The 9,216-nt window shown below is 37.1% G+C and overlaps 1 protein-coding gene across 2 annotated transcripts; it reads left to right on the top strand.

Annotated features, from left to right (window-relative positions):
• The first annotated feature begins 2,372 nt into the window (after positions 1-2,372).
• Positions 2,373-7,511, top strand: LOC147537796 (electron carrier/ protein disulfide oxidoreductase). 2 transcript variants are annotated; one of them, XM_086640378.1, is made up of 7 exons: positions 2,373-2,735; positions 3,693-4,967; positions 5,087-5,142; positions 5,246-5,479; positions 5,577-5,868; positions 6,362-6,558; positions 7,072-7,511. In XM_086640378.1, exons 2-7 carry the CDS (start codon positions 3,771-3,773, stop codon positions 7,226-7,228), a joined length of 2,133 nt encoding a protein of 710 aa, XP_086496504.1. In that variant the 5' UTR covers positions 2,373-2,735; positions 3,693-3,770; the 3' UTR covers positions 7,229-7,511. The 2 variants fall into 2 exon arrangements, with proteins under 2 accessions (XP_086496504.1, XP_086496505.1); XM_086640379.1 differs by having other exon boundaries at positions 2,445-2,735; positions 3,677-4,967.
• Positions 7,512-9,216: the final 1,705 nt, after the last annotated feature.

Genomic DNA, 9,216 nt, shown 5'->3' with positions numbered 1-9,216 from the left:
TTAATGAAATCTAATTTTAACTTTTCATTTAGGTATTATTTAATTGTAAATTAGGTGGTTTGGCCCGATACCGTCCGACCGATACCGGTGAGTCCCGACCGGTCTCTCGGTCACAAGCGGGATTTGGTCAATGGAAATGTTGATTTTGACCGGACCGGACCGACCGAGTAAACAGGCGAACATTGATTTTGAGTGCCCGACCGAGACCGACCGATGAAGTTAAGGCCCGCGGTCGTCCCGACCGGACCGATGCCCACCCCTATGTATAGTACTGTACATTTGGTTATGTATTGTCTATAAAAACGTCATGCAAATTGTCATGAAAGTAAGTTACATTTAGGAAGGAATGTATAAGGCATTTGATTATGTACTGTTTATGACAAAATATGCAATACTTTGTCCCCAAATAACTTATGTTTTAGAAAGAATGAATAAGACATTTGATTATGTCATGTAAATTTTTAAATTTAAAACGATTTTTGGGGCTTTATTTTATACTCATTACCCTTGTGGTTGTCTTTTACATACAAGAAAACTTAGGACTCTTAATGAAAATCTAAGTTTCAAAAAAAAAATAGTTAAAAAGAGAAAATAAAAAGAAAGTATAAAACGAAGTGAATATATTTAATGAAAATCTAGAGAGAAAAAATTGTAAAAGGAGAATGAAATTTGTTGAGATTGGAGAGAGGAAATATGTGTCAAAGGAATAAAGAGAGAGAAAAAATCTAGAAAGAAAATAATGAGAAATAATAAAATATAGAGAAAAAGATTTTGAGAGAGAAAATATAGATTGGAAGGAAAATAGATTTTGGAAAAAAGGTAAGAATTGGAAAGAGAAAAAAAATCAGAAAATGTAATTTTAGAGAAAGAAAATATTTCAGTTTGGAGAAAGGAAAAAAAATTTACGAGTTATTATTCAAGCGGGTGACATATATGTAATTTTATCAGAAACACAACATAAACCCGTAATTTTTTCAATGACAAATCTATAAATATCGTGTAAAGTACACATAAGTTTGTAATTTCCATTTGTTTACATATAAGAAACTGACTTGTGACTTGTTATGAGGGGCCGAAATCGCTGGTCAAGAAGTCAGCAGGACGGGGCTGTTGACGGAAATCGGACCTTCACCTGTTAATATTTTTATGGACACCAACGATATCTTTGGGCTTAACCTATGATAAGAGACAAAAACACACGTGACAGTGAGGTCTTTGGAGGACACTCAGGTGGTGTCTGCCAAAGGGACTCCGAGGGTCAAGTCAGTAAGCTTGCAAGAATTATCCTTAGAATGTTACCGTGGAGGAGATGGTCGAAGTTTGGCATGGCTCGCAGAGTGGTCGGAACTCGGTCTCTACGGGTAGACTGACTTCCTTGGAGACATAATATGACAGCCTATGTGGTCGGTCCGTCCTTGAATGAGGCCTGTTGAGGTTTGCCTTGTCCGGGGGTATATATCGTAAATAGATAAAGTGGAAAACCTTAGGGACCTGACCTCGTAGATAATCACGTGGGTAAAGTAAAGAAGGTTTGACTTCTGGGAGAGATAAAGTAGCTTATCTACTTTGATCGCTAGGAGAGAGAGAAATAGGTCGCCCTTCCTTGATGGGACGGTCGTCTGGTAGCCTAGGAATGAGAAAAGTAGGTCGTCCTTCCTTGATAGAACAATCGTCTGGTCATCCAGAAGAGAGAAAGGTAGGTCACCCTTGCTTGATAGAACGTTCGTCTAGTCGTCCAAGAGAGAGAAAGGTGGGTTGCCCTTCCTTGACAAACGATCGTCTGGTCATCCAGAGAGGGAAAGATAACTTGCAAGAAGTTTGGACGATCGATTAAAGAGAAAGTAGTAAGTTGATTTGCCCGAGAATTAGATCTATTAGCTGATAGCTCAATGTGTGTTTTGATTATCAGATGTATTAGTCGATAACTAGTTGTTCACTCTATATGAGAGAGAACGTAGTGGATTGTTTTGTATATGGTCGAATGTTTGGATGTCAGATGTTGTTGTCCGTGATTGGATGATCTGTATCCTTTTTCGTCCAGTCATTTTATAACGTCTTCGATCGACTGTTGCCCAATGATGAGCTGTCGTCTTTAATGGTGGTAACGCATGGGTTATCACCATAAATACAGATATCGTAACCCCTTAACGGGTATATCCAGGATATTGTCATCTTGAATGACTGTAACGTTTCATCAACAGATACACGGTGGGAGGTCCGCTTCAGAAGGTGAGGACTGACCTCTTTTATCAGGGTTGGATGTGTTTGCTATTTTTACGTTCCTTTGGGGTCTGAGAAGATAAATAGATCAGACCCATTAGTCATTAATTCATGGGCTTGGTCACCGTGTAAGCTAAATAATTATGGATTTCTGGGGGCGCTCATTGTGACGTAGTTTAGCCCGTACCCCTGCAACTTATTTGTGTTATGGGGTGGATCTTCTTAAGAACTTTTGGGCCTTTTGCTCCACCCCGTTTGTATTATTTTATAGGAGTCAAACCCAATAGCAACCTTTTACTGATCTCACTGTGGAAGAAATTTTTTGTCAAAATCCGTGCATGCATTTTCAATCCGTCTTACTTCCCGCTTCCAATTGAAAACAAACGCCACTTGCGGCAGTTTCAACTCCATTTCTTTATCTTCTTTCTCCTCCCTCTCTCTCTCTCTCTCCCATCAGATCTTCTTCATCTTCTTTCACTCCTCTTTCCTCAACTCAAGCTTCTTTCATCTAACTGGTACTATCCTTTTCCTTCAATCCCTTCATTTTTACTTCGCTTTTTTCCTGCCTCTCATCGATCTAGAGGCCGTATTTTCTTTTATCTTCTCTGATAATCCCTTATATACTTTGTGATTTACTTGCATGTTTTCTTTGTGTGATCTGGTTTTTGAATATACCTTCTTTTTCTGTTGTATTTATTGTATAAGATCGCGGTTTCTATTATCCCTGTTAAATTAATTTCTCTAATCTTTTTGTGATTTCGCATTAGATGTTTGTAGTTTAGGTTTGATTGAGTGATTGTGGAAGATATATGTTTTATCTTTCTTAGATTTGATTATTTTATCCAGTGGTTATTTTGGGGAGATGATTGAAGAATATGGTTATAGTTTCACCATACTTGGCTAGGGTTTATTAAATAAGGCTAGGGTTTTATACTTTTCTCTGTTGAATCAAAAGTAATCTTAGCCTCTGTCATTAAGAGATATATACCACATCTTATAAAAAGAATGAAGATTTAGGACTTGCAAAATCTGAAAACAATTCATTTTCGGTGTGTACGAAAGATTTAAAAGGACTGATTCTTGTTTGGTCATATTGAGGAATGATAGTGTTTAATATGGTCATTCTTGTTATGGTGTGTTTGAATCCGATATTACAGAAATGAAATTAATGGGATCATTGATTTGTTGAGAAGTTCGTTCCTAGTTTTATTATGAAGTAATTTTCCAAGAAAGATCTTGTTATGAATCTAATTAGTTTCCGAACAGAGTCCTTTCTCTAATGTCCTGAACACATCATTAGGTAATATTTGGTAAATCTAGAAGTAAATGGAGATAAGAGGTTGTTGTTCAACTTTGACTGTTCCATGCTTACTACTAGAAACTAAAGTGGAAGATCAGATCTTAAGTCTCAAAAGATCTTATGTTTTTGTTATTTGCCATTTATTTACTGTTTTAGTTGAATTGTCTTTCAGGTTGGATTACCGCAAGCACATTAAAGGAGGGTTGCACAAAGAAGATTCATTTCATTTTGTTATTGGTGCCATATTGCCATGGAAAACAAAGATTCGATTGATAAACAAAATCAAAATGGGCTACCCGAAAAGATTGAATCTCTGGGTATTGCGGAACACAACAACAAAGTAGAAGAATTTCCCAATAATGAAGAGAAGAATGACAAAATTGTTGTTACAGATGAGCTATCGGGAGACATAGAATCTGTGGATGTTTTAAAAGAAAAGCCTGCTTTACACCATGAAAAGGAAAAAGAAGTGTTCGATGAAAAGAAAAACGAGACAGTGAACACAGAATCTGAAAATCAAGAAGATAGAATTGAAAATACAGAGAATGTTCTTGAGGATGAGCAGGAGCCTGTCTTTGATGGAACAGAGGTTTCTGAGGCAGATATTGTCAGGAGTTCATCTACTCGTTCTTCGGATCTCGACCAGGAGGCACAAGTGTCTGCTTGGCCTGATAAGGCTGTTGCAATTAAGAACTTTGTTAAGGAGAAGGGTGTTGTGGCAGTTTCTAATGTTCTTCGTCGACTTTCTGGAGGTAAAAATGGGAGTGGACAGAGTCCTCCTGATAGTGACGAGAAAGAAGAGGAGTTGACGCCACGTGATATATCAACTGAGGTCTCTAAAAAACCAGTGGAACGTCCTGCTTGGAATCCTTTAAGCTTCATTAAGATTGTACTAGATGTGGATCAAACGAAAGTTGAGCAAGTGGAGGACAGCAACACTGGAGATTCCCTTCAGCCGCCAACCATGAAGGGAAGAATCACACTATATACAAGGCTAGGATGCCAAGATTGTAAAGATGCGAGGTTATTTCTGCAGTCAAAAGGGCTCATTTATGTTGAAATAAATATTGATGTATACCCGAGTAGAAAGATGGAGCTTGAGAAACTCACTGGGTCTTCAACTGTTCCTAAGGTGTTCTTCAATGAGCACTCTATTGGTGGGTTCGATGAACTTAAGGCCATCGATGAGTCTAGCGAACTTGACAAGAAAATTGAAGAGATAATCACTAAAGAACCATCCTCTGACACGCCTTTGCCACCACTTTCGGGTGAAGATGATGTTTCCTGCAGTGGAACAGTTGATGAGTTGGCTATAATCGTCAAGAGAATGAGAGAGGCTATTTCAGTAAAGGACCGATTTTATAAGATGCGCAGGTTTACCAACTGCTTTCTTGGTTCCGAAGCTGTGGATTTTTTGTCTGAGGATCAATACATGGAAAGAGAAGAGGTCAGTATGTATGATTATTAAGCTTTGGAACATTCAACGTTGGCTTTTACCACTCTCTTTCCTTTTCTTATATGTTTAACTTATTTTTGTTTCTACTTCTTTATCTTCTTCCGATACAGGCTACTGAGCTTGGACGTAAGCTTGCCAGTAAACACTTCTTCAGACATGTTTCTCAGTGAGTATCTGCCTTCAAAGTTTATTTCGGTTTACTTCTGAGTTTTCCATTTCTGACGAGGTAATGATTGTTTCCTGTTCTATGAACTCTACTGCTGGTTTAGTGACAATGTTTTTGAAGATGGTAACGACTTGTACCGGTTTCTGGATCAAGATCCAGTGGTGCTGTCTCAATGCTACAACATCCCAAGAGGCATGACTGATGTTGAACCTAAGCCTGTAATAGAGATTGCATCAAGGTTAAGATTGCTATCCTTCGCCATTTTGGAAGCATACACATTTGAAGATGGAAACCGTGTTGACTACAGAACTATTCATCGCTCTGAGGAGTTTGCAAGGTTGGTGGTCCTAACTCATAAATTAATAACAGTATATTGATATTTAGCCTGTTATACTTATCTGCTTCTGGTATTTACTATGGGTTTTTCTACAAAGGTATTTGAGGGTGGTTGAGGAGCTCCAGAGAGTGGATTTGCAAGATTTGCCAAGGGAGGAGAAGATTGCTTTCTTCATAAATCTATACAATATGATGGTAATCCATGTAATAATGTTGTGGGGTTTCCCTGTTGGAGCAATGGAGCGGAGGAAAATGTTCGGTGACTTCAAATATGTTGTTGGAGGGTGCACCTACTCACTTTCTGCTATTGAGAATGGTATCTTACGGGGCAATCAACGACCCCCATACAATATCACCAAGCCGTTCAGTGCAAAAGATCCCCGTTCTAAGGTGCCATCTGATTTTACAGCCATAAATTCTTGATCACATATCCAAACTAGTTGTTACTATATTCAGCTTGATCACATAAGCTGACTACCTAATCTATATTTTACTCGCTTTATATTTTTGACATTATGTTTCCTGCCAATTTTAGTACATGACGAAGTAAAGCTTTTACTTGCTAGGGTTCGTGATGCCTTATTATTATAAGAAGGATAATCTTCATGCTTTTAACTGTCGACATCATGAATGATGAAATACCAATACAAATATCGGTTGGAAGTCAAAGTGGGTTAAAACGTGATGTGCATTTATGTTTCACAATTCTGAGTATGGCTTATAAGGTTCAAAGAATGGGTTTGAACTACTGCGAAGATCTTTTATTGCCACTTTTATCCACATTCTGCTGTACCCGTTTTATCCACGTTACTTTGGATACCCCTTTATGTGGTTGAATATCTTACATTCTTACTTATCGTTTTTTTGCTGCTCTGTGGATCAGATAGCTCTTCCATACACTGAACCTCTGGTACACTTTGCCCTGGTTTGTGGTACCAGATCTGGGCCTGCACTCCGCTGCTACTCAGCTAGAGATATCGATAACCAACTAATGGAGGCAGCACGCAACTTCCTGAGGAATGGTGGTCTTGTTTTCTATCCTGCAACCAAGGGGGCTACGGCTAGTAAAATCCTCAAATGGTAAGTTATTAACTAAGAAACAAGATCTCACTTCGTAAAGGATAATATGATATTGCCCTTAAAAGTCTTCATTAGAAGATTCTACTCATGTGAGGTAGTAGATTGAGAAACACACAAGCTGAACCCATAGCCTTAGTAGTTGCGCTCGGACCTTGGTCATGACTCGACTGGAACCAAAACAATGTTTAACAGAGTCTATCTCGGGTTACTTGGTGACTCAAAATCATGTACAAAATTCATGCATTTTCTTCATATTATGTGATCCCTGCACTTCTTCATTATGAGATTTTACTCATGTGTGGTGGTAGCTCGAAGAGGAAACCGATTGAGCCCATAAAGTAGTTGGGCTTGCGAATCTCTCCTATTTGGCTGGGCAAGCCCGAACTTAAACGAAGTCCAGGCTTTCCGGTTATGTCTCTTGTCATGCATAATATGATTGTTAGTCTAAATTATAGGTGTACTATAACTTCCTAAGACGGAATGTTTTTTGCTTTTTCCTGTTTTATACTACAGGTACAGTGTAGACTTCGGAAAGAACGAGGGAGAAGTTCTAAAACATGCAGCAAATTACTTAGAGTCGGAGAGATTAGAAGAATTACTGGAGTTGATAACGAACACACAGTTGAAGGTTACATATCAGCCATACGACTGGGGTCTAAATTCAGTTTAATTTCTTCCCTCTCACCGACTAAACGGTAAGCACTGGGTGAAGGGGCAATTTATTTTTCTAATCTTTTTTTACTGAAATTTTTACCAAAGATGGAAAATTATGTTTTAGACCTTAATCAATCTTTTTGTTTGACAGTTATATCTTGGAAACCAACTATACCTTTTGAATTTTGTATTGTTAGTTGAACCGAGTGTTTGGAGGAGAAATGTTATACAATTTTGTTTTCAGAATAGTGTAATGTTCTACTATTATGTTTAACAAAATATATATCAAATTTATCTTCCATAGTGTAATGTTCTACTATTATGTTCTACTACTATGTTTATAAAAATATATATCAAATTTACGCTTTGGGATAGCTTTGCAACACCTTGCGACAATTTTGCAACACTTTGCAAAAAATATTAGGTTTTTAATCAGATAAAATACAAATATTTAAGTTTTTAACAAAAAGAATATAAATTTTGGGTTTTAACTAGCAAAAAAAACAAAACTTGCCTTTTTAACTAAAACAAGTTTAAAATTGGGTCTACGATCCTATTTCCCGAAAGGAAAAATATATCAACTTAATCATCATCTTCATATATCTCATTCAGGCTGACAATATTGTTATCGATGAACTCTAGAATATTGACCACTTGCGTTTTTTTTGAGAAATCGACTCCTTTCTTCGTTAGTCGATACAGGACATTAATACATCATGAAGATGTGATAAGCACGATAACTGTCTAAGTTAAACCAAGAAATGAAAAAGGCCTAGAGCCCAACAAGTTTGTTTTATACTATTAATAACTCAAGTTCAATATTTCTGGATTTGTACTTCTAGTGGATCGAACCTGGGACCTCTACATTGCAGTGCAAATGCACTAACCAACTGGTATTGGCCACTTGCATTTGTTGTTGATTGGTAATTTGTGGTTGCATTTCGTAGCCTTCTCCATGTTGTTCATTATTATAATCAAAACCGACGACATCGTTATCATGTTCTTCCATCCACCAACCTGTAGCCATTCTTTTTAGCGTACGGAGTAGTGGATTGACATGTATTTTAAAATTATTAATACTTGTGTTGCTAATCTTAAAAGCTCTAGCTGATCTTCTATGCCTTTTATTTTGTAATTATTGTCTACTACAACGTTGGATTTCATTTGACTCTCTTATTCCGGTGTTAGCATCAGAAGGTTGTTTGTTTCATTGGTTTGAGCGCTAACAGATGATTGTATATCATGAGTTTGGTCATGTTTGTCTGTTTAAGTACTGAAGGAATGAAGACATTCCACCAGAATTCGGAGCAAGCGCCATCTCACTTACTGCAGTTGTATTGCCAAAAATATAGCCGAGCTCTTTCTCAAACTGTAATCCTGAATTCCGGAACTTAGCAGCCTTTGGATTCTTGTTGTGGGAATTATTTAAATGATTATTAGTACATGTATCTAAATATGCATATATATATATATATATATATATATACATATGGTACACGCCATTAATTTCATTTTAAATATAATATATACATGAATTAATCGTTCCAATGAATTAGTTGAAGCAGTCAATGTACCAACAACCGGTATTCCAACCTAAATTTGTATTGTTAATTAACTTATGTTATGCTTTCCAAAATTTATTTAGTTGAATTCGAGTGATTATTCGTCTTATTTTTATCATATGATTTTTTGGTCAAACTAAAAACTTATCGCACAAATTTTTACACTCTTCCTTATTCAAGGTAGAACCTGGTCTGTTACCCTCTGGAACTTGCACAAAACACAATGGTCGCGGCTTTGGGGAATAAAAAAAAACTCCGGGGCAAAAAGAATCACTTAAATAAAGATTGATTTAAAGAGGATATTCTTCTTTTAATCCAAAAATTGACTTGATCAAACATTGTCCCTAATCTTCATCTTCTCTCTCTCCCACTAGCGCACTCTCTCCCACTGTCTCAAATTATCTCTCATTCTCGTTCTCTCTCGATCTCCGTAGTTCTCACT

The sequence above is a fragment of the Eschscholzia californica genome, unplaced genomic scaffold, assembly GCF_041429995.1.
Source record: "Eschscholzia californica isolate CP2 unplaced genomic scaffold, dmEscCali1.0.p SCAF_5, whole genome shotgun sequence".
Taxonomy (NCBI): domain Eukaryota; kingdom Viridiplantae; phylum Streptophyta; class Magnoliopsida; order Ranunculales; family Papaveraceae; genus Eschscholzia; species Eschscholzia californica.
This window is presented reverse-complemented; position numbering and strand designations above follow the sequence as displayed.

Excerpts from the sequence above, each read along its gene's own strand:
- LOC147537796 (XM_086640378.1), top strand. The coding sequence starts at position 3,771 with ATGGAAAACAAAGATTCGATTGATAAACAAAATCAAAATGGGCTACCC. Across the intron at positions 5,480-5,576 it reads CGCTCTGAGGAGTTTGCAAG|GTATTTGAGGGTGGTTGAGG; the intron begins GTTGGTGGTCCT and ends TTTTCTACAAAG. Across the intron at positions 5,869-6,361 it reads CAAAAGATCCCCGTTCTAAG|ATAGCTCTTCCATACACTGA; the intron begins GTGCCATCTGAT and ends TCTGTGGATCAG.